Source organism: Leucoraja erinacea, chromosome 21, assembly GCF_028641065.1.
Source record: "Leucoraja erinacea ecotype New England chromosome 21, Leri_hhj_1, whole genome shotgun sequence".
Classification (NCBI taxonomy): domain Eukaryota; kingdom Metazoa; phylum Chordata; class Chondrichthyes; order Rajiformes; family Rajidae; genus Leucoraja; species Leucoraja erinaceus.
In genome coordinates this window covers 16,747,214-16,771,952 of record NC_073397.1, presented here as the reverse complement: position 1 = coordinate 16,771,952, position 24,739 = coordinate 16,747,214, and the positions used below count along the sequence as shown (strand labels likewise).

General features: G+C 46.0%; 2 protein-coding genes across 2 annotated transcripts in view; one reads left to right on the top strand and one right to left on the bottom strand.

The window, feature by feature from the left end:
• LOC129707305 (deoxynucleoside triphosphate triphosphohydrolase SAMHD1-like) overlaps positions 1-7,835 on the bottom strand; it is a 43,734-nt gene extending 35,899 nt beyond the window's left edge. The window contains exons 1-4 of the mRNA XM_055652242.1: positions 7,613-7,835; positions 7,256-7,386; positions 6,635-6,707; positions 2,790-2,864 (exon numbers count right to left, since the gene is read on the bottom strand). The gene's annotated coding sequence lies outside the window, so the exon portion shown is untranslated. The remainder of the gene's footprint in view (positions 1-2,789; positions 2,865-6,634; positions 6,708-7,255; positions 7,387-7,612) is intronic.
• Positions 7,836-7,966: 131 nt separating this feature from the next.
• gss (glutathione synthetase) overlaps positions 7,967-24,739 on the top strand; it is a 30,668-nt gene continuing 13,895 nt past the window's right edge. The window contains exons 1-5 of the mRNA XM_055652240.1: positions 7,967-8,171; positions 19,902-20,036; positions 21,324-21,469; positions 22,191-22,266; positions 23,056-23,195. Coding sequence (XP_055508215.1) covers positions 8,085-8,171; positions 19,902-20,036; positions 21,324-21,469; positions 22,191-22,266; positions 23,056-23,195 — 584 coding nt within the window. The 5' untranslated portion in view covers positions 7,967-8,084. The remainder of the gene's footprint in view (positions 8,172-19,901; positions 20,037-21,323; positions 21,470-22,190; positions 22,267-23,055; positions 23,196-24,739) is intronic.

The following is a 24,739-nucleotide window of genomic DNA, read 5'->3' as shown; positions in this document are numbered from 1 at the left end:
TCTTCGCCAGCCTTTGGAGATTACTTCCTTTTCCCACGCAACCCTCATGTTCCTCCAGAGGAATTTCAGAATATCTGGGGCATTCTTGTAGACACAGTACGGAACACCATTAGGGCCTGGTGCAAAGGCCGTTCTTGCCTTCCTCACTACTTCTTTTACATCACTCAGCTGGAGGGGGCTGATGTCAAATTGATGTTGTGGGGGTGAGATTGGTGGGATGTGAGCGGGGACAAAAATCAGTTCAACTTTTAACTCATCAGTGTGGATGGTTCTGATGTGTCTTTCAACTTCCTTTTTTGACGCTTTCAGGGATCCGCTTTTTTCTTTCGTGAGAATGCCTTTCACAAACTTAAAGGAATCTTTGTAGAAGTAGTCTGTTCTTGCTTTTTCCTTCTTTTAGCGCCGTTTCGTTAAATTCTCTGCTCAGCACAGCTTCGCGAGCCTCTGTTTTAGGTCCTTTTGAAGGCGATTGATGCCCTCCCCTTCTTCTGCTGTTGATAATGTAGCGAGTCTTTTAATGCAACATTTATGCTTTAAATTGGATTAGGTATGAATAATGTTAGGCTGAATTACATTCCCAAGTAGAGCCAGGCTCTGATCAACAGGTGCAGAACATGAATGACTATATTCATGTATGGAACTCAGATTATAATTCATGCTGTTATGCATATATATATATATAGAGAGAGAAAAACACAGTGAAACAAGGCAAGTTGTACTTCCATCACTGTTCTGCACAAATAAATCAATCAATCTTACCTTTTGACTATAGAAACAAGACAAAATTAAGATATATATGTAAAACATATATATGGAAACAGGCCCTTCAACCCACCAAGTCCACACCGACCAGCAATCTATCATATACCAGTTCCATCCATCACGCCAGGGACAATTTACAGAAGCGAATTAACCTACAAACCTGCACTTCTTTTGGATGTGGGAGAAACCGTAATATCCTGAGAAAACCCATGTGGTAGTAAGGCAGCAGCCCTACCGCTGCGCCACCGTGCAACCCCATTAAATTATTTTTTCTGTAATATATTTATTATGGTGTCACACCAATAAAGATGAACACATGATCTGATTTCTGCCCTTAGTTGGACAACACACATCTCCAGTCATTGTGTTTTATGGCTGGTTTTCAACCTCTTCAGTCTGAAGGTCTCGACCTGAAATATCACCCTTTTTTCTCTCCAGAGATGCTGCCTGTCCTGCTGAGTTTTTTTTAGTTTTTAGTGTCTATCTTCAGTTTAAACCAGCATCTGCAGTTCCTTCCTACATTATTTGTTAAGCAAAACAGGTCAATTTCTCATAATATTATTCACCTCAACTAAGTATTTTCTTCACCTCCGTTGCTGCAGAGAATACAATCCCAGTTTATCAAATCTTTCTTCAAAATGAATAAACAATTTCAGCCCTGCCAACATCTTCATAAATCGCCCCTGGATCCTCTCCAGAGCAATTGCACCCTTTCTACAATGTGTCATAGTCTTACAGCATGGAAACAGGCCCGTCATCCCAACTTGTTCATGCAGATCAAGATGCCCCATCTAAAATTGTCCCATTTATCCCTATTTGCCCCATATCCAATTAAACCTTGTGTGTGCCAATGTGTGTGTCAGTGAAGCGGCGACAACATCCGGAGTGAGCGGAGACTTGGCGATGCCCTCTAGTTCTTGAATCACATATCCCGGGAAAAAGACCATGCATTCACCTTATATTCCCCTCATAGTTTTTACTCACATCTAAAGCATGTTTTCCTTTATTTTGAGCTTCCAGCACCTGCAATTTTTGAGCGTGAGAAATTTGTGATCAGCGTGACAATTTTGTGAAATGCGTGAGAGTTGGCAGCCCTGCTTATAATGCACACATTTTATGCAAGTTCCAATTGTTTGGACAAAAATCACTTATTACTGCTTTATAACAGTTGTTACTTTAAGACCATTTCAGAAATTATGGCAGTCAACTTAATGATGTTTTGAATTTAATGATGTTTTAAATGTAATGATATTTTGAATTGCAAGATTAGTTGTGCTGTTGGACAATTGTTTACCATAGAATTAATGATGCTTTGGAAAATAGCAGTTTGTTTTGAATTCCTGATGTTTTGAAGAACACTCTGATAAGGATACATTTAATATGGATCTACAAGCAAGTATGTTTAAAGAACAGCCACAGGAGGGCGCAGAGGCGCCAGATTCGAGAAGATGGGGGAAAACGACCATCGCAGAGGCACCTGCTATCACTATCTTATCAGCCTCCACCACATCTGGCAATGAGTTCCAGACCCCACCACTCACAGTGTTAAAACAACTTGCCCTGCACATTTCTGTTAGACTTCCCCCTCTAACCCTATAGCTATGCCCTATACTGTTAGACATTTCCATCCAGGGAAAAAAGGTTCTGATTGTCTACGCCTCTCATATTTTTAGATAACATAGACCCTCCTTCAGTTCCTTGTGTCTTCATTCTCTGCCACTGATGTTGCCTGATCAACTGAATGCTTCTCTTTCATAGTCGTAGAATCATAGTGTTACACGGCACGGAAATGGGGCCTTTGGCTGAACGCCCATGCCGACTAACATGCCCTGTCTATGCTAGTCCTACCTGCCCACATTTGGCACAGATCCTAAATCTATAGAGAGAGATTTCTAGGATCTAGAGTTTTTTTAAGAAATGAAGCGAAATGGCTATAGTTTGAAGGGTGTGTAAAAGTGGACGTGTCATATGATTATTAGCTCTCATCTGACAGATCAAGCAAAACACAAAGTGCTGGAGTAACTCACCAGTTCATGCAGTATCGCTGGAAAACATGGATAGGTGATGTTTCAGGTCTGGACCCTTCTTCAGACATTCTGGTGCTAGAGGAGAAAGTTGGAAGAGAGGTGACAGCGGAACAATTGCTGGCAAGTGATAGGGGTTTTTGCAGAAACAAAGAATTGCCAGATGCTGGTTCATGCAAAAGGACACACAGTGCTGGAGTAACTCAGCAGGTCAGGCAACATCTCTGGAGAACATGGACAGGTGACATTTCAAGATAAAGTCCAGGAAAGTCTGATTAAAGATAACCCAAGGGTCTCCAATGAGGTAGATGGGAGGTCAGGACCATTGTATAGTTGATGATAGGATCGTTCAGTTGCTTGATAACAGTTGGTGGGAAGAAACCGTCCTCAAATCTGGAGGTAAGCGTTCTTAAACCTCTGTACCTCTTGCCTGATGAGGGAGGGAGATGAGGGAGTGACTAGGTTGTGACTCGTCCTTGATTATGATGGTGATCTTGCCAAGGCAACCGGTCTGCTTCCTATTGAAGATAGACACAAAACACTGGAGTAACTTAGCAGGACAGGCAGCATCTCTGGAGAGAAGGAATGGGTGATGTTTCGGGTTGCGAACCCTTCTTCACACTGACCTGAAACATCTCCCATTCTTTCTCTCCAGCTGAGTTACTCCAGTTTTTTGTGTTTATCTTCGGTGTATACCAGCATCTGCAGTTCCTTCCTACACATTTGGCCTGTTCCCAACCATTCAGTACATTTCACACCTATTTATCTACATTAATCTGTTGCCATCTCATGTTGTCTTTGTTGCATCAGTGTTTCTCAATTCAGAGTTTCAACACGTCTCTCAAGCTGTTTGATCTAGATTCCTGCCAACTTAGCACATTGTCTTCTCTGACCCCAACTTGTCCCATTTATGATAGTTTGGTCAGATATCCCAGAATGTATTTCATAAGTCTTAGGAGCAGAATTACGCCCTCAGCCCATCGAGTCTACTCCGCCATTCAATCACGGCTGGTCAATCTTTCCCTCTTAACCCTATTCTCCTGCCTTCTCCCCATAACCTTTGACACCCTTACTAATAAAGATCTTTGAATCTTCACTTTTAAAATACCAAATGACGGCCTCCACAGCCGTCTGTTGCAATAAAGAATAGAATAGAATAGTTTCTTTATTGTCATTGTAACATGAACCATGTACAACGAAATTTAAAATGTCAGCCAGTCAGTGCAGCATTCAAACATTTCTAAAAGCTAATGATACATACAAGGTAAAATATTAAAGATAAACAACTAAATAAATATCACGGACAAAGCACGCATACACACCCAACCCTCCATCCTTCTGTCGATTCCACAGTTACCACAGTCCCTTAGTCTGTATCGCCCCTGCGTTCCTTGGCGGCTACATTTAGTGCTTTTATAGCAGTGGGGTAAAAACTGTTTTTTAGTCTATTTGTCCTTGTCCTTGTAGATCTGGGCGTTGTCAATGGCCCTCTGGAGCGCTTTCCTCTGAGCCGCTGTGCAGCTGGTGTACCACACGCATACACAGTATGTTAGTATGCTCTCAATGGAGCACCGATAAAAGGACAGCAGCAGTCTCTGAGTGATGTTATTCTTCCTGAGCACCCTCAGGAAGTGCAGTCTCTGCTGGACCTTTTTCAGCAGCGCAGTGGTGTTCACGCTCCACGTCAGGTCCTCCTCAATATGGATTCCCAGGAAGCGGAAATCCGCCACCCTCTCTACACAGTCCCCTCTGATAGTCAATGGTACCATGTCCGTTTTGTTCTTCCTGAAGTCTATTATTACTTCCTTTGTCTTTAAGGTGTTGAGGAGCAGGTTATTTTCTTCACACCACACTGTCAGCTGCTCCACCTCATCCAGGTAGGCGTACTCGTCCCCCCCGGAGATGAGTCCCACCACCGATTAAATTCTACAGATTCACCATCCTGGACGAAAGAAATTCCTCCGCACGTCCATTCCAAAGATACATACCTTTCTTCTGAGGCTGTGTCCTCCAGTCCTAGATTCTCCCACTCGTGGAAACATCCTCTCCACACCCACCCTATTCAGGCCTTTCACTATTCGGTAAGTGGCATGGTCACATTATATGGATGTCTGTCCCAGTACTGCACAAATAGGCAGAGTAAGACACAGAGTGCTAGAATAACTCATTGGGTCAGGCAGCATCTCAGGTAGACGTGGATAGGTGATATTTTGGGTCGGGGCCCTTCTTCAAACAGCTGGAGGGCATATGTGAGTTTTACATTAATACTTCTACCTGTTTTCAAAGTCTTCTAGCTTTCTTTACCCCTCACCGCTGCAATCAGTCTGAAGAAGATGATATGATATGATATGCCATTTATTGTCACTATACATGTACAGTGAAACTGAAAGCTGCTCGTACTCAGTACATACATACAATTTAGCACAAAAAAAACAAGAAACAGAAAAAACAAAAAACAGAAGGGAGATGGGAGATGGGGGGGGGGGGGGGAATAGGTGCACAAATTCTGCGGCGCTACATACATATATACATATATACAGATGGAAGTCCGTGTTGGGCGGTGTAGTCAGTGCATGTGTGAATTTGAATTTATAGTAGATATAATTCTCGGAAAGCAACTATTCCTGAGTCTGTTTGTCCTGGATTTGATGCACCTATAGCGCCTTCCAGAGGGCAGCAGGTCGAACAGTCCAAACGCAGGATGGGAGCTGTCTTTGATGATCTTCTTTGCCCTGCTAAGGCAGCGGGAGGTGTAGATGTCCATCAGGGAGGGGAGAGGGCAGCCAATGATCCTCTGCGCTGTCCTGGTTACCCTCTGAAGCCTCTCCCTGTCTGCCATGGTGCAGCTGCCATACCATGCTGTAATGCAGTATGTCAGCAGGCTCTCGATGGACGAGCGGTAGAAGGTCAGCAGTAGGTTAGAGTCCAGGTTGTGCTTCCTGAGGACCCTCAGGAAGTGCAGCCACTGCTGAGCCTTCTTGATGACCGCTGTCGTGTTGTCCGTCCAGGAGATGTCAGCAGCGATATGGACGCCGAGAAACCGGAAGGTGTTGACCCTCTCCACACACTCGCCGTTGATGTGTAGGGGGGCTAAGTCGGTGCTGTGCCTCCTGAAGTCGACAATGAGCTCTTTTGTTTTCCTGGTGTTCAGAGCCAGATTGTTTTCTGAGCACCAGGTTGTCAACTTCAGGACTTCCTCTCTGTAGGCTGCCTCGTCTCCCTTCGAAATAAGTCCGACCACAGTAGTGTCGTCAGCAAATTTGACGATGCGGTTGTTGTTGTGGGCCGGACTACAGTCATAGGTGTAGAGACAGTATAAGAGGGGGCTTAGCACACAGCCCTGTGGGGAACCGGTGCTCAACCTGCGAGTGGAGGAGAGGTGGGGGCCGAGTCTCACAGTCTGGGGCCGGTTGGTGAGGAAATCCTTTATCCAGGCACATGTGACAGTGGGGAGGCCGAGAGTTTACCAATGAGAATGTCCGGAATGATTGTATTAAAGGCTGAACTAAAATCCACAAAGAGCATCCGGTCCAGATCCAAAATATCACATATCCATGTTCTCTAGAGGTGCGGTCTGACTCACTGAGTTACTGCATGATTTGCTGCCTTTCCTTTACGTTAATACTCCTCACTTGTTCCTATACCTTCTCCTTCACCTCCAACCAGGGACCCCAGTAGCCCTTCCAGGTGAGACCGAGGTTCACATGCACCTCCTCTCACCTCACCTAATGCATTTGGAGCTCCCGATGTGGCTTCCTTTGCATTGGCGTGACTTTGCTGAGGTAGGATTAGTGCTGTGCAGGTCGGTTCACACACCTGATGATTGCAAGAAAGCAGCTGTGCCTTACCTGATGCTGAGGCTTCTGTACCTCCTGCCCAACGGTAGCAGCAAGATGAGGGCATGGCAAAGATAGTGGGTTCCTTGATGATAGATGACACATTTGTGAGATACTTTTGATGCCATTGCATCAGTATAACATCACTTCCAGGAGACAGAAAGGGTTTTAATGACATAAAAACAAGAAGTGGTAGAAATACTCCACAGGTCAGACAGTATACGTGGAGAAATAAGTATTTCAGGTCCATGACATAATATCAAGTCAAAAGTGTTTGTCATATAGAACAAAATAAGAAATTTCCCACAATTTCTGCCTTGACATTTGGAGGGGTATATGATCCGACATGCCCACACTTGGCCCATAACCCTCTAAACCTGTTCTATCCATATATCTAACCAAATGTCTCTTGAACATTATGATAGATCCTGTCTCAACTACCTCCTCCAGCACTTCATTCCATACACCCACCACCCTTTGTGTAAAAAAGTTACGCCTCAGGTTCCAATTAAATCCTTCTCCGCCTCACAACCCTGTATCTGGTTTTCAATTCCCCTACTCTGGGCAAAAGACTCTGTGCATTTCCGCTATCTATTTCTCCCATTACCTTGTACACGTATATACAACCCATACCTTTGCACTCCAAGCTCCATAGATAAAGGATATAGCATTTAACACAAGATATAAAGTCTTGTTGAAGTCCAAAGGTCTACAGGTACTGTAGGCACAGTACAGATAGATAAATGCTTCTTCAGACTGACAATCTGGGGAGAGGAAGACAGAGATAAGAAAGGGTAAAGTGTAAAAACGAGACATTAAAAGAGATGGAAGACAAGGAAAATGTAGAATAGATCATTGTTAGCTGGGAGAAGTTGAGAACGAAGCAGAGATAAAATGTAATCGGGAACAGTCAAACAGGTCAGAGAACTAGGATTGTGGAGGGATGGGGAGGGAGGGAAAGCAAGGGTTACTTGAAGTCAATGGTCATACCGCTGAGGTGTAAGCTGCCCAAGCGAAATATGAGGTGCTGTTCCTCCAATTTGCGCTGGGCCTAACTCTGACAATGGGGGAGGCCCAGGCCAGAAAAATGGAATTGTGACTAAAAGCGTTACTGGGTATATCTTCACGGTGGGGGATGGGGGGGGGCAACATAACTTCCCTCACAGCCCCATGGTCTTTGCTCAGCCCATTCACCGGCCGGCGGGTCACGTGCCCCACCGCCAAGCCCCGCCCCTTCCTTCTGACTTTGCAGCGCGGTCGCCATGACAACCGGCGCGTCAACCCGCCCCCGGCCAGTCTAGGCGCGCCCAGTGGCTGGACCGGCTGTCAATCAACAACAGGCGGAGAGAAGGCGGGCTCTTTGCTCTGCCGCAGGACCTGGAGAGTGGCGCTGAACGCAGACGGCGGGAGTGAGAGTGGCACCGGCACTGGCACCACTACCACTCGCAGCAGCGACAGCAGGATGCACAGCCAGGTACACAGCCGGATTCACAGCCAGGTACACAGCCGGCTGCCCAGCCTCAGCGTGCCCAAGCGAACCGAGAGCGAGGTAAGTGTCTGCCACTGCACCTTACTCCTTACTCACCTTTAATAGTTAAAAGTGCCCCCAAAAAACGAGGAGTTTAAAGTGACCCCCAAAGACGAGGTTTGCTAGAGAAGGTCAGATGTCGAGGAGTAAGAGTGAGGGAGGAAAGGGACTGTCAGTGTTTAGGCCCTGCTTCAGGGCAGGCAATCTGTGGCGAAGGTACACTTTGGTACACAGGGCCCACTGCCCAGTTCCCGCCCAGTGCAAGGTTCAACCTGGTACCTCCAGCCGAGATTGTCACAATGCAAACCTCTCAATGCATGCGATTGCTGTTAAAACAACTGCCTGTGTTAATCACAGTAACTCAGTCCATTACTCCCCCCCCGATGATTTATGTTTTTAATTCCGTATTACTATGCTTGTTTGGAATTTCCTGTTTAAATAAGCAACGCAGAAGCTATTCAGAGGAAGTTGTCCAAAGTTTAATTTTCTTCAAGCCAGCTAGTTATTTAAATATGTAGGACGGAACTGCAGATACTGATTCACCCCGAAGTTCTGGAGTGATTTAGCGGGTCAGGCAGCATCTGTGGGGGGAAAGGAATAAATAGGTGACGTTTCTAGTCGAGACCCTTCTTCAGACTGATTGGCACGGGAGCGGGAAAATAGAGGTTCAACCTATTCTATTCTACCAGAGATGCTGCCTGACCCGCTGAGTTACTCCAGTATTTTATGTCTATCAAAGATATTTAAATAAATGTTTAAGAAGCCAGAGAGATTACAATCCCACTCCAGCCTTAATGTGGAATAGGGGGTTTCACATAAAGTCAAAGGGCGTGATGCACGGTGTATCTCAATCCTTCTGGAGTACAAGGCACCTTCCGGCATATGCTAGTAACACACGAAACACGTACGATCTTACCTGTTAAAAACCACCAAAATGGTCAATTTTTGCACTGTAAAAATTTGTGGAAATGGGGATAACCGTGAGAGAAAACCACCAAAATCACTGCTGCTCATTGACTTGCGAGAGAGCAGTATGCCAGCCTGTACACACATGACTGTGTGGCTAGGTTCACTTCCAATTCAATAATTAAGTTTGCTGATGACACTGTGGTGGTGGGCCTGATCTCAGACAATGATGAGAGGGCCTACCGGGAGGAGGTGGCTGATCTAGCACTCTGGTGCCAGGAGAACAGCCTCCTCTTGAACATCAAAAAAACGAAGGAGCTGATCATGGACTTTAGGAGGGCACATCATCCGAGGACGTACACTCCATTGAGTATAAATGGGGATCCTGTGGATAGGGTGAACTGTTTTAAATATCTGGGAGTCCACATCTCTGAGGATATGACATGGTCATCACACGCCTCAGCACTGGTGAGTAAGGCAAGGCAGCGCCTTTACCACCTCAGGCAATTGAGGAAATTCAGAGTGTCTCTGAGGATCCTCCAGTGCTTCTACGCAGCGGCGGTGGAAAGCATCTTGTCCGGGAACATTACCATCTGGTTCGGGAATTGCTCTGCCAAGGACAAGAAGGCTCTGCAGAGAGTAGTGCGCTTGGCCGAACGCACTATGGGAACTTCACTCACCCCCCTGCAGGAACTATACAACAGGAGGTGCAACTCCAGAGCAAACAAAATCATGAGAGACCTCTTCCACCCCTGCAACAGACTGTTCCAGCCGCTACGGTCAGGCAAACGCCTCCGTTGCCATGCAGTGAGAACGGAGAGGTTGAGAAGGAGTTTCTTCCCAGAGGCAATTCGGACTGTAAACGCCTTTCTCACCAGGGACTAACTGTACAGAACGTTTTTCCTTCTATTATTTATTATGTAAAATAATATGTGTGTTATGATTGTGTTTATAATTTGTTTAGTTGTTTTGTTGTTCCGCGAGCATTGCCACTTTCATTTCACTGCGCATCTCGTATGTGTATGTGACAAATAAACTTGACTTGACTTGACTTGACTTGATTGAGGGCTCAACCCACAACTGCCCGCGGCTGGAGGGTGACTGAGCGCTCCAGGTGTAAGCGGGCGAAGGGGCGGATCCCTCGGGACAGCCCCCACTCTCCTCCCGGGGTTAGCGTTGTCCGGCCGCGGCCGCACTGTGACAGGCTGTGGGTCGGCAGCACCCACACACACGGGGCCGGGTGGAGTGGGGCCGCGACTCCAGGCAGCGGACACATGAAGCCATAAACATGGCAACGTCTGCTGCAGCAGAGTTGGGGACAGTCTGGTTCCTCCGCCCACTCAGAGTCACTGACCGCGCTGCACCGACACCGGGCACTGACCCCCACACTGGGGTGTTTCCCCAGACCCCGACCCACACACGACACACGGGGTGATTTCCCCCCCCCCCCCCCCCCCCCCCCTCCACCATAAGGGGTGATTCAGACCCCCGACCCACACACGGGGTGATTCACTCCCCCGACCCTCGGACCCCCACCACCATACGGGGTGACTCACCCCCGGACCCCCACCACCACATGGGGTGATTCACCCCATGACCCCCACACCGGGTGATTCACCCCACGACCCAATCATCGGGTGATTCACCCGACCCCCACATGGGGGGACAGACGGCCCGGGATCCATGAGTGTGGAACCTGGCAGCATGGAGTCCGGATGCTGTCTGTACAGAGTTTGCACATTCTCCTTGTGAACGCGAGGGTTTTCTCTGGCTGCTCCGGTTTCCTTCCATATTCCAAAGGCGTGCAGATTTGTAGGTTAATTGGCTTCAGTAAAATTGCCCTTAGTGTGTATGGGGTGAACTAGTGTACGGGGTGATTGTTGATCTGCACAGACTTGATAGGCCAAAGGGCCTGTTTCCACACTGTATCTTTAAACTAAACTAAACTAAGATAAGGTAGACAGTCAGAACCATTTTTCCAGGTTGGAGAAATCAAATACTAAGGGCAAAGGTTTAAAGTAAAAGTTTGAAGGAGATGTGGGGCGTAGGTTTTTTACACAGAGGGTGGTGAGTACCTGGAACACACTGCCAGGAGGCAGATGCGGCAGTGGCATTTAAGAAGCTTTTGGAAAGGCAGATGCAGGGGATGGCTTTTGGGCTATGGATTATTTACAGGTACAGTGCCCTCCATAATGTTTGGTTCAAAGACCCATCATTTATTTATTTGCCTCCGTACTCCACAATTTGAGATTCGTAATAGAAAAAAAATCACATGTGGTTAAAGTGCACATTGTCAGATTTTAATAAAGGCCATTTTTATACTTTTTGGATTCACCATGAAGAAAATACAGCAGTGCTTGTACATAGTCCCCCAAAACCAAATTAGGTTGCTGGCGATATGGATGCCAAGGACCATCTCTCCATCAACTCTGTTGAGAAGGACAGGGTTGTGTCAGCGATATGGATCATGTGACATATGAGAGGAGCATTAGTATAACCTGGCAGCATGGACATTGGGGGCCGAAGGCCTTTCCTGCGTTGTGTTATTCCTGCCCTTTGCTTTGTACTACTGATGTCAACAACCAATAGAGGACTTTTTTTCAGTCTTGCTGACTCTGGATGCATTACTCTAGGAATCCCCCTGCAATACTACAGCTGCATTCTTCCCACCACCCTAATAGAAATGTATAACATTATTAGAGGCTTGGTACGGTAGACAGTCAGATCCTTTTATTTTCCCCAAGGTGGAAATGTCAAAGAATAGCTTGGAGGTGAGAGAGGCAAAGTTTAAAGGAGATGTGCTAAGCAATTTTTGTTACATAGTCGGTGTCTGGAACATGTTTCCAGTGGTAGAGGTGGAGGCAGATACAAAGGTGGTGTTTAAGTGACTTTTGGACAGCGATATGGATCATGTGACATTAGAGGAGATTAGTTTAACCTGGCATCATGTTCAGCATGGACATTGGGGGCCGAAGGGCCTTTCCTGCGTTGTGTTATTCCTGTACGTTCTCTAAGTAACCCATGAATTAAACGTGTTTCAGTATCAAAATTTCGGAAAAAAACGCTTATACTTAAATTCTGGAAAAATGCGCCGACACCACACAATTTTGTACTTTTATGCACCATATCACTTGTTGTCAAGGTCCTCTTTGTTTTGTACTTTCTGACATAAGGAATCCCATTCATTCTGTACTAGCTCTTGCATATGAGGGCAAGTCATAGCATGTGAGATTTGATGCAAAATTGAATGGAATTTCAGAACACATACACTTATGTTCTGCAAGACGTTTGAAAGTTGAAGGACGGGAGAGGAGAGGGACGGCTGATGGGACCTGTGAAAACAGGTCAGGTTGCACCTGTGATAGACACAAATTGCTGGAGTAACTCAGCGGGTCAGTTCTTAAGACTGAAGAAGTGTTTTCTCCAGAGATGCTGCCTGACCCCGCTGAGTTACCCATGCACTTTGTGTTCCTTGTTTAAAGGTTTAAACTGGTAACATTATAGGAGGAAGAAACTATGCCGCAAGACTGTTGTGAACTTGCAGTTGTCTCCCTCTTCAGAAATGAAGGCAACAAAAAGGACACTGGCAATTATGGAGGTATCTCTCACTTATCCACTGTCGTGAAGATTCTTATACTGGTCATCCTCGACCACCTGATTAGTTGTGTCTCGGAGTGGGAGATTGCAACCTTCAACGTGGTCCACCCTGTTTCAACAAATGCAATCAACCTGGCGTGCACAAATGGAAGATCAATCAGAAAAAGTTGTTTTACAACTTTAGGCTGTGCACGCCATACGCAAGAAGAAGAAACTGTGTCTCAGGGGAATCTCTGCCGGAGGCTTAGTTTGGTCTTCACGAAACTAATAATATATATTTATGAAGGACAGGACCAACCTGTTCAACCGCCCTTCATGTGCCATCCTTCGTAATAGCATTTGGAGGCCAAAACTGAGTGCAATACTTGGGGTTCATTTTTCCCACCACCATAAAGGTCTTTCCAGTGTGACGGGTTAAGGAGAAATGCATTGGTCAGCAATGCATTAGACTCTATTCGATGTTTTTTTACTTTAGAGATACAGCGCAGAAACAGGCCCTTTGGGCCATCGAGTCTGTGCCGACCAGTGCACTAGCACTATCCTACACATGAGGGGCAATTTACAATTTTTACCAAAGCCAATTAACCTACAAACTTGCTCGTCTTTGATGTGGGGGAGGAAACCAGAACATCCGGGAAAACCACTTGGTCACACAGAGAATGTACAAACTCTGTACAGACAGCACCCGTAATCAGGAATGAACCTGGGTCTCTGGCGCTGTAAGGCAGCAACTCTACTGCTGCACGACTGTATCGCCCTAGGAAAGGTTGTAGGGCTTGGCCTGGCGATGATGTCGGTGTCTTCCACTGCTGCTCTTTGCTGATGTAGGTTGTGTCTGATCCGTGCACTCGTTTGATCTCTGGGGGTTCTCTCGGTAATGTCTGGTTCATGAGAAAACCTCTCTTGGGGTTAACCACAACATGCAGGCTAAAGAAATAGCAGCCTTTTGTACTCTTGGGACGTGTTCTCTCTAACCATCTTTCGGGTTGTTACCTGCCGCTTATTCCGAGCATTTTCTCCCTTTTGTCTCAAAGGTATGGCATCTGCAGCTCTCCACTCACTTTCTGCAAAGTCATGGTGAGTTTCTTGGCTCGGCGATGCTGCACTGTGAAGCTCACACTGAGTGCACATGTTCAGACTCGTCCTTTGTGTGATTGGTGTGAAGGGATGCAATGTCGAGGGATAGACTTTAGAGATACAGCATGGAAACTGGTCCTTCGGCCCATCAGGTCTGCATTGACCAGCGATCACCCTGTACACTAGCCCTATCCTACACACTAGGGACAATTTAACAATATTTACCAAAGCCAATTAGCCTGCAAATCTGCACATCTTCGGAATGTGGGAGGAAACCAGCGCAGCCGGAGAAAACCCAAGCTGTCACAAGGAGAATGTGCAAACTCAGTATTGGCAGCAGTTACAGTCAGGATTGAACTTGGGTTTCTGGTGCTGCGTGGCAGCAACTCTACTATTTTGCCCCTAATTGGCATCTAAAGAGAGCTGTATAGGAAGGAACTGTAGATGCTGGTTTACACTGAAGATAGGCACAAAATGCTGGAGTAACTCAGCGGGACAGGCAGCATCACTGGAGAGAAGGAATGGGTGATGCTTTGGGTTGAGACCCTTCTTCAGACTAGAAAAGGGGTTTTGACCCGAAACGTCACACAGTCGGGTTGAGTTTACTACCATATGCATGAGCACGGTGAGGTACATGTGCAATGAAGATCTTGCTTCCAGCAGCATCACCGGTGCAGATTCCGGCAAACACAGAAAAACAATTACACTAAACCCTTATTATAACGGATTTTGGTTATAGCGGGCAGATGGACCGACCTTCACTGCCGACACCACGTTGGAGAGGGTCCGGATGGAACTTATGAGAATGCTCCCAGGAGGAAAACATAGAATGATTGGGTTAACATATGAGGAGCGTTTGTCGATTCTGGGCCTGTAGCTGCTGGCCTTTAGAAGGATAAGGGGGACTTAATTGAAACTTACTGAATAATGAAAGGCCTGGATAGAGTGGATGTGGATAAGATGTTTCGACTAATGGGAGAGTCTCGGACCAAAGGCCATAGCTTCAAATTAAAAGGACAAAACTTTTGGAAAGGAGATGAAGAGGAATTTCTTTAGTCGGAGGATGGTGAATCTGTGGAATTCAGTGCCATAGAAAGCTGCAGAGGTCATCAATGGATATTTTAAGGTGGAGATTGACAGATTGTTGATTAATAAGGATGTCAGGGAGAAGGCAAGATAATGAATTGAGAGGGAAAGCTAGATCAGCCATGATTGAATTGCTGAGTAGACTTGATGGTCCGAATGGCCAGATCCTGCTCCTTATGAACTTATGAAGATAAAAATATCTCCAACAGGGCTTTGGTAATCACCTCCCTTGCTTCCATTAGCATCCTCGAATAGACCCAGTCAGGCCCAATAGACACTTCCATTCTAGTTCATGCTAATATCTCTGACATTCCTTCTTTCCCTTGCGTACTCCAGAATATTCTGGGTTCCTCTCCATTTACTCACCTGCCTCCAACACTCTGCTCTCTGGTGAATACTGATGGGAAGTTTTAATTTGGGGTTTTGCTCATATAATTTGGCTCCATGCAAAGATTATTATTTTGGCTATTCATTCCTTCACTACCCTCTTCAAATATACTTATAAAAGGTCATAAAGTGAAAGAGTAACTCAGTGGGTCAGGCAACATCTCTGGAGAAAATGGATAGGTGACATTTTGGGTCGGGGCCCTTCTTCAGAAGAAACGGCCCACAGGGAAGAGTTGGTCGCAGATGGCATCAAGCTTTGAGTGACGTAACCCCAAAAGTCACCTATTCATGTTCCCCAGAGATGCTGCCTGACCTGCTGGGTTACTCCAGTACTTTCTGTCTCTTTTTGGAAACCAGCATATGTAATTCCTTGTGTCTCTACTTATAAAGGATTATGGGATTCTTCTAAATCCTACTTGCCAGTGAAATTTCGTTGCCACTTTTAACTCTGCTTATTTCTTAAATTCTCTCAATTTCCACTTTATGTTGCAGAGGATTCATTCAATGTATAAATTTCAAATACGCATCATGCAGAGCTGCCAAGTAGTACAGGTTTTCCGTATTTTGTACGTAAATGCGATAAGAATACAGATGTACGGTTTTGTGTTGTTAAATATGGATTTTTTAGAAGTCCGTATTTAACAACGCAAAATCGACCATAGATAATTGTAACAATGAGGTGCAGCGGGGCAGGTGGGAGTGGCCGGGATCGGCCCGACTTCTTGTTTCGTTGCCACGCCACTCGCCAATGGTGGCCCAGTGGGGTTGACTTAGGATCTTGCTGCTTGGAAAATGCAGGGATGTGGGGGGTCATGCTATACCTCTGTGGGTGCCGCCTGGTCCGCTGAGTTCCTCCAGCAATCTGTGTTTTTTGTTTGGCTCTGGAGTTGAAGGTGGATACAGGGGGGCTGGAGTGGCTCTGCGGGATGGGCAGCGGCTGTGGGGAGAGGGAATGGGTGGTGTTTCGGGTCGAGACCGTTCTTCAGACAATCACAAGTACTCTCACCGATGAGAGTTCAGATCAGTCTGAAGAAGGGTATCGACCCAAAACATCACCCATTCCCTCTCTCCAGAGATGCTGCCTCACCCGCTGAGTTACTCCAGCTTTTTGTCTAACATCAATTTCAGAGTTAAATAAAAAACAGAGTGCTGGAGGAACTCAGCGGGCTAGGCGGCATCTGTGGAGGGAATGGATTAGGAATTGTATCGGGCCAGGGTACTTCTTCAATAGGAAGGAACTCCAGATCAGGCACGATATTCTTCCAATTTAAATCCCATTTGTTTTCCTATTTGTCCATTTTTTGTGCCTGATTATTTGGCGGCCAATCAACTGTTGGCTCTAAGGGGGTTGCGTCCAATCACCGACCAGCTTCCCTTAAAATTCCCATCTAATCAACAAATCGATCTCCTCCCGTCCAATCAGCTGCTGTCTCCAAGGGCGTTGTGTCCAATCACATAATGCGCTTGTCACTCGGCGGCCAATCACACGCAATCTCTGAGGGGCGTTGCGACCAATCACCGACGAGCTTCCCTTACTGAAGCAGACGATGGCTGCAGCCAACACAGAGCGAGAGAGAGATACAAGAAGGCAGCTATGACATATAATACACAATAAACTGTTTGACAAATACACAACAAACAAGTTATGCAATCTTGTACTCTTACATGAGTATGAACGCACATAAAAAAATAATTTCAGCAAAATAGCCCCGGGTAAAAGTACTGATTTCCTCAGCAAAATACTGATTTTCAGGTACTAGAATACTCAAATGCTATGACAAAACTTGGCAGCTCTGATCATGTGCATCTTTCGCTTCCTTGGTCCTTTCTTAACTAAGTTTCCCCAAAATTGCCATTTCACCTCTTGCCCATGGCAGGAACTCTGAACTCTTGCCTTTAAGCCCTCCCACTTATCCAATATTGTTTTCTCTTTTGGAGCTGCTCCCAAGCTATTTTTGACAGCTCAATTTCTACACTATAGAAATCTGCCTATACTGGGCCCTGGGGCCTTTCATGAATTGGATTGGGAATACTTTATTGTCACATTTAACTAGGCACAGTGAGATTATTTGCCTGCATACACAATGTATACAAATATCAGCCACCTACGGCGCTGATGAGGTTACAAAGCACGCCGGGTCCCCATTGTCCATTGTTCTCCTCTCAGTTCCCTCACGGAGGCCCCTCACTTCGCGTCCTCCATTGTTCTTCCCCCTCCCTCACGGCGGTCCTCCACGTTCTCATCGACCGTCGACTATGGGTCGAGCCACGAGGCATCGCCTCTGCCACGAGGCTTCACCACCACGGAGACCCCAGCATCGCGAGGCTTCACTGCCGCAGTTGCCGTTGCCGAGGTCACCACTGTCGACACCCTACTTCACCCCTCCATGAAGTGGGGAGCCGCACGATTGGCTGCCCCACCAACAATCTGTCTGTTTTTTGGTCTTTTTTAAAATGTTTAATGTGTGTTAAAAGTCTGTAAATAGTCTCCGGTTTGTTTTATTTGGGAGGGAGGGGGAGGGAGTGGTGGTCGGGGGAAACTTTTTTTCAGTTTCTTACCTTGCCGGAGATGCGATTATTTTCCAGATCGCATCTCCGGTCGCTCTGAGGCCCACCATCGATGGAGCTGGAGGCCCCCTCGGACTGACTTTGTGCCCCAACGCGGGGAATGGACTTAACATCAGAGCCGATCACTTGCCTGGGATCACTCTAACTGCGGCCTGCGGACGTTACATCGAGAGCTCTCACTCGGGAGAGGCTAGACGGGTGCTCCAACGGCACAGAGGCTCGACCAGCCCCGACAAGGGGTCTGGTCATCCGGTGCGGGGGAGCTGATTGCCCCGATGCGGAGGGACAAAACGCCGCCGGCTACGGGAGGCAAGATCATCCCGTCAACAGAAGGCTTGAGGCCCCCGACCACAGGAGTGCATAGAAGGGATGAAATTTGAACTTTTTTTCGCCTTCCATCACAGTGAGGAATGTGGAGGAGTCACTGTGGTGGATGTTTATGTTAAAATGTATTTTGTGTGTTCCGTTGCTTTTTATTTGTATGACTGACTTGGCAAATTAAGTTGCAAAACATACTTGGCTAATAAAGTATTATTGTCTGAAGAAGGGTTTCGGCCCGAAACGTTGCCTATTTCCTTCGCTCCATAGATGCTGCTGCACCCGCTGAGTTTCTCCAGCTTTTTTGTGTAACCTTCGATTCTCCAGCATCTGCAGTTCCTTCTTCAACAAAGTATTATTGTGATTGTGGTGCTGTCAGCCGCCAAACCCTTTTTCCGTGACTTGCTTGAAGCTTATTAAAATCTGTTCACCATTCCTCCACAGGCACTTCTATCAATTTCCCATCCTTATTGCCTAATGCAGGATCACTACAGCATTAATATTTCCTAACAGGAAATATTAGGTGATGTGCTGAAAGGACTCGATATACTGCTTCGAAAAACGGGTTAGGGGAGACTGAGCAGAGGGCATGGATTTAAGGTGAGGGGAAAGGTTCAAAAAGGGACTTTAGGGGCAAATTTTGATTGAATGCTTTATTGTCACATGTTGCAAGTGACAGGGAAATTCTTTGCCTTGCATACCCAAGGTATACAAAGAGTTGCCACATAAAATGCACCAACAAAGTTACAATGTATCCCGCGCCAGGTCCTCTTTTGTTCTCCCCCACCCACCTCCCCCTCCCATACTGAACACTGGAAGAAAGAAATTTGACTGTACCTAGGTACATGTCACAATAATGTAAGATTGATCCATAATTTTAGATGTACAGCGTAGAAACTGGCCTCTTGGACCACCGCCAACCATCAATCACCCGTGCACGACTTCCTTGTTATCCTACGCAACAGGACAGATTTATGGGGGCCAATTAACCTACAAACCTGGATATGGGGGGAAAACTGGAGCACTTGCAGAAAACCCACACGGTCACAGGGAGAACGTACAAGCAGTACCTGTAATCAGGATCTGTGAGGCAGCAGCTCCACCGCTGCGCCACTGTGCTTCCCCAGCAGAGGGGAAATGTGACCAACTCTTGGTCAGAGTTGTGCAGAATCATATTCCTGGATAAATTCATTTTGTTTAGTTTATTGCCACATGTATCGAGGTACAGTGAAAAGTTTTTGTTACATGCTAACCAGTCAGCGGAAAGAAAATGCATTGATTACAATTAAGCCATCTACAGTGTACAGATACATGATAAAGGGAATAACATTTAAGGCAAGATAAACTCCAGTAAAGTCTGATTAAAGATAGTCCGAGGGACTCCAATGATGTAGATAGTAGCCCAGGACTGTTCTCCAGTTGTTAGTAGGAGCTTTCAGTTACCTGATAACAGCGGGGAAGAAACTGTCCCTGAATATGGAGGTATGCGTTTTCACACTTCTGCACCTCTTGTCAGAGGGGAGAAAGGCGAATGTCCGGGGTGCGACGTCCTTGATTATGCTGGTGGCCTTGCCGAAGCGGTGTGAAGTATAGATGGAGTCAATGGAAGTGAGTTTGGTTTGCCTGATGGTCTGGACAGCATCCACAATTCCCAGCAATTTCTCACGGTCTTAGATGGAACTGATCCTGAACCATGCTGTGATGTATCCCGATTAAACAGATTTGGCAGAGGTGGTGGTGGGAATATGAAAGGAGCAATAATTCTGATATCTAGGTGTATATTAGCTTTAAGCTTCCTCTGTTGTTCCACAGATTTTGATCCCAGTTGTACCAGATGAAGTTCTACTGAACAGTAATCTCATCCAGCACTTAGCGCTTAATGCCAAAGATGCAGCTCTCCTTAATGGCGTGCTTATGAGGACCAAAGAAGATCCAAATTCCAGTGAGGTCAGTGCTGGTGAAAGTGGCCTTTTATTTTGGGCGGTATGACTTTACATTTTACTTTAAACTTTAGAGATACAGCCTGGAAACAGGCCCTTTGGCCCACCACGTCGGCACCAACCAGCAAATCACCCATACACTAGCACTAATAAAGACAATTGTTTAAATGGGGTAAGGGGATTAGGGGTTCAATGGCTTCAGACTTGGAATAACCTATTTTGGGGGTGGGGGGGGGGGGAGAGAATAGAAGGCCTTTTCAGTAGAAATTATTTTTATTACTGCAAGGTACAATTACTAGATGCTGTATGTTATATTATTTAACAGAGTATTGTTGCAGAAGTGTCAAAAGAAACAATTGCTTGTCAATTTTAAAGGCCACCTGTTGCAAAACTGACAGATTGTGTTGAGAAACAATGGTGCCTGAATACCGAGGGCATGGTACATGGAAACAGGTTTTTTGCCCTAATACTGTTTAAACTCAAGATAGCTTTTTCTCGGTCTGAAGAAGAGTTTCGGACTTTTTTTCAGTCTGAAGAAGGGTTTTGGCCCGAAACGTTACCTATTTCCTTCGCTCCATAGATGCTGCTGCACCCGCTGAGTTTCTCCAGCATTTTTGTGTACCATAGCTTTTTTTCTGGTTGTTAATCTCCAAAGTAACCTTTGAGAAGTTCACTCGATTCGAATCACGATTGTGTTACGATATGATACTGCGGAGTTCTGTGCTGCAACTTGGTGGAACCAGTTTGTTGCTGAAGGTGCTCCTCAGGTTGACTAGTGTGTCATGGAGGGGGTGAGCTGTATTGTCCAAGATGCTCTGCAGTTTGAGGAGCATCCTCCCCTCCAAGACCACCTCCTATGAATCCAATTCCACCCCCAGGACGGAGCCTGCCTTCCTGATGAGTTTGTTAATCCTATTGGCGTCCGCGGCCTTTGTCCTGCTGCCCCAGCACACGACAGCGAAGAAGATGGTACTGGCTACCACTGATTGGTAGAACACCCGCAGCATCTTGATGAAGGGGCGGATACTTCTCAAAACGTACAGCCGGCTCTGTCCCTTTTTGTACAGGGTCTCAGTGTTGCTGGACCAGTCCAGTTTACTGTCCAGGAGCGCTGTTTTAAGCAATGTTATAAGTAGTTTGACCTTGGTGATAGTGTTCCTTAATTCATCACTTGTATTGTATTGTGCAACTGTGCGTTATGCAGAGCTGCCTGTATTAGATTTTGCCTCTAAAGTTGATAACTCCAGTGTCTCACATACTGAGTTGAATGGATCTTACACTTTTTCCCTTCTAGATAATCAGCTATGCTCCCTTCACCCTGTTCCCATCGCCGGTACCAACAAGACTCTTCAACCAGGCATTTGAGGTCCAGCAAGACTTCAACTTGCTGGTTGATAAAATCAGCATGGATTCCGAATTTCTGAAAAATTCGTTAGCAAGGTAAGATTCGGGCATTGTGACTTACGACCTCTTTCCACCATCCCCACCTATCTACTCACTGTAAATGGCACAATTGTAATCATGTCTTGTCTTTCCACTGACTGGATAGCACGCAACATACGCTTTTCACTGTACCTCAGTGCATGTGAGAATAAACTAAACGGAACTATCATTTACCAGGTTTTGTTCCAACCCTCTTTTTCAGTGCTCTCCGCCAAGGGGTCACAGTTTAAGGATAAGGGGGAAGTCTTTTTGGACTGAGATGAACAATTTTTTTTCCCCTATAAAACTGTGGAATTCTCTGCCACAGAAAGTAGTTGAGGCCAGTTCATTGGCTATATTTAAGAGGGAGTTAGATGTGGCCCTTGTGGCTAAAGGGATCAGGGGGTATGGAGAGAAGGCAGGTACAGGATACCGAGTTGGATGATCAGCCATGATCATATTGAATGGCGGTGCAGGCTCGAAGGGCCGAATGGCCTACTCCTGCACCTATTTTCTATGTTTCTACTATCAGTCTGAGGAAGGGTCCCAACCTGAAACGTCGCCTATCCATTCTCTCCACAGATACTGCCTGACTCACTGCGTTCTCCGGTACTTTTTTTTTCTGCTCCAGATCTGCAGTTTCCAGATTCCAGATCTGCAGTTTCTTGTGCCTCTCTTTGTTTTGTTTGTTTAACTACTGCAATCATATCAAATATGTTTTCCTTGCTGTCACTTCTAGCACAGCAGAAGCTGATGAATTTACAGCTCGCCTGTTCAACATCTACACTCAGGTGCTTGATGAAGGCATTGCCCAGGTAATGGATTGTGCTTTGTACTGTTAAATTCATGTTCTAGGAGCAGAATTCGGCAATTCGGTTTGCTTCGCCTTTATAACCATGGCTAATAATCATGACTAAACTATCTTTCTCTCTTCCCTTCCCCTTCCTTCTCCCCATAACCCTTGACACCCGTACTTATCAAGAATCTGTCCATCTCCACCTTAAAATTATCCATCGACTTGGCCTCCGCAGCCGTTTGTGGCTATGAATTCCACAGATTCACCACCGTCTGACTCCTTTCCTTTCTAAAGGTGCGTTCTTTTATTTTGAGGCTATGGCCTCTGGTCCTAGACTCTCCCTCTAGTGGAAACATCCTCTCCGCAACCACTCTATCCAGGCCTTTCACTATTCGGTAAGTTTCAATGAGGTTGCCCCTCATCCTTCTAAACTCCAGTGAGTACAGGCCCAGTGCCATCAAACGCTCATCACATGTTAACCCAATCATCCCTGGGATTATTTCTCGTAAACCTCCTCTCCACCCTCTCCCATACTATCACATCCTTCCTCGGATATGGGGCCCAAAGCATTACTGGATTAAAGTTCAGTTCCCACCGTATGAAGTGCTGCCCCTGATCATGACAAGGTGGAAGAACAGTTCAGTTCTCTCAATTCTCAAAGAACATTTGATTTCTGAAATAATTACCACTTTCTTAAATCCTACACACGGGAAATGAGGTATGGAAATGCATTGCATGGAAAGTGCTTGACCTCTTGCTTTTGTGTAAATTAAAGTCTGATCTTTTTTTATTCATTTCCCTTGTTCAGTCTATTACGTTGGGAGTGAACAGATCAGATTACATGTTTGACAAAAGACCCAAGCTGATTGCTACTTTGAAGCAGGTTGAGATTAACACCATTGCTGCCAGTTTTGCAGGATTGGCTGCCAGAGTCCCAGAAGTGCATCGGTAAGATTCCACATGGATGACTTCTGCCAATTTAATTGATGTTGGTCTTCCCTTTTTGTGTCCGGGCTCACTGTCTCCTCCCCGCTTGCATCCATCCTGGAACTCACCGCTCATAACAACTTGGGCATGGATGGACATGGTGCCTCTTACAAGTGGGCTCAGTAGACTAATTCTGTACAATTTTCTAATTGGAGATGTGTTTGGGTAAGGCCATGCTCTACTGGACTGTTTCTAAGTTTGCAAGAAAATAATTTTATTGTGCATTTCCACTTTGCCCATGTGACAATAAAAGCTCCATTGAGCTATTATTTAATACCGTGGATGTTTCCACCAGTGGGAGAATCTAACTGATGGAATAACAGTCTCGGAATAAAAGGATCCACCTTTAGAATGGAGATGAGGAGGAATTCCTTTAGCCAGAGGAATCGGTGGATTTCATTGCCACAGAGGGATTTTGTTTGGAGATACAGCGTGGAAACAGGCCCTTCGGCCAACCTTTTCCGGGCCGACCAGTGATAATCCTGTACATAAACACTATCCTACACACTAGGGGCAATTTACAGAAGCCAATTAACTTACAAGCATGTACGCCTTTGGAGTGTGGGAGGAAACCAGACCAGCCAGAGGAAACCCACGCAGTCACAGGGAAAATGTTCAAATTCCATACCAGCACCTGTAATCGGGATCGATCCCAGATCTCTGGTGCTATAAGGTGGCAGCTCTACTGCTGTGTCACTCGCTGTAGAGGACATGTCATTTGGGTATTTTTCAAGCAAAAATTCATACGTTCTTTATTAGTAGGGGTGTCAAAGGTTATGGGAGAAGGTAGGAGAATGGGGTTGAGATGGGGGAAAAATAGATTGGCTGTGATTGAATGGCAGGGCAGACCTGAAGGGGTTAATGGCGTAATTCTGCTGCAATGTCTTATGATCTAATACCTGGATCTTTCTATTGACAAGCACTTTGCAGAATTCATGATTTGGCTTCAACAAGATCCCAAACCACCCTAGCAGTGGTCAGACTGGAAGATTGGCCTGGTCAGTTTCATGTTTAGTTGTGCAGTGGCGTAGTTAGTCGAGTCTCCAGCTTCCCGGCTTCGTCCCTGGCCTTGGGTGCTGTCTGTCTGCAGTTCCTGTGATCTTCCTGTGATCATGTGGGTTTTCTCCTGGTGCTCTATTTTCCTCCCCCATCTCAAAGATGTGCAGGGTTGGTATGTTAACTGGCCCTCTGCAAATTGGCCCTAGTGTGTATGTCACTGGATGTATGTGGCTGGAGTTGATGTGAATGGAATAGATCGGGATTAGAATAGGATTGACATAAATGGTCAGTGTGGACCCATGTAGATCCAAAGGACCTGTCACATGTCTGTTTGTCTTTGCGATTTACTTTAGAGAGACCATGCAGAAACGGCCCACCGAGTCCGTGCTGACCAGCAATTCCTATACACTAGCACTATCCTGCACACTATGGACAATTTACAATTTTTATCAAAGACAATTAACCTCAAACTGTACGTCATTGGAGTGTGGGAGGAAACTCACACG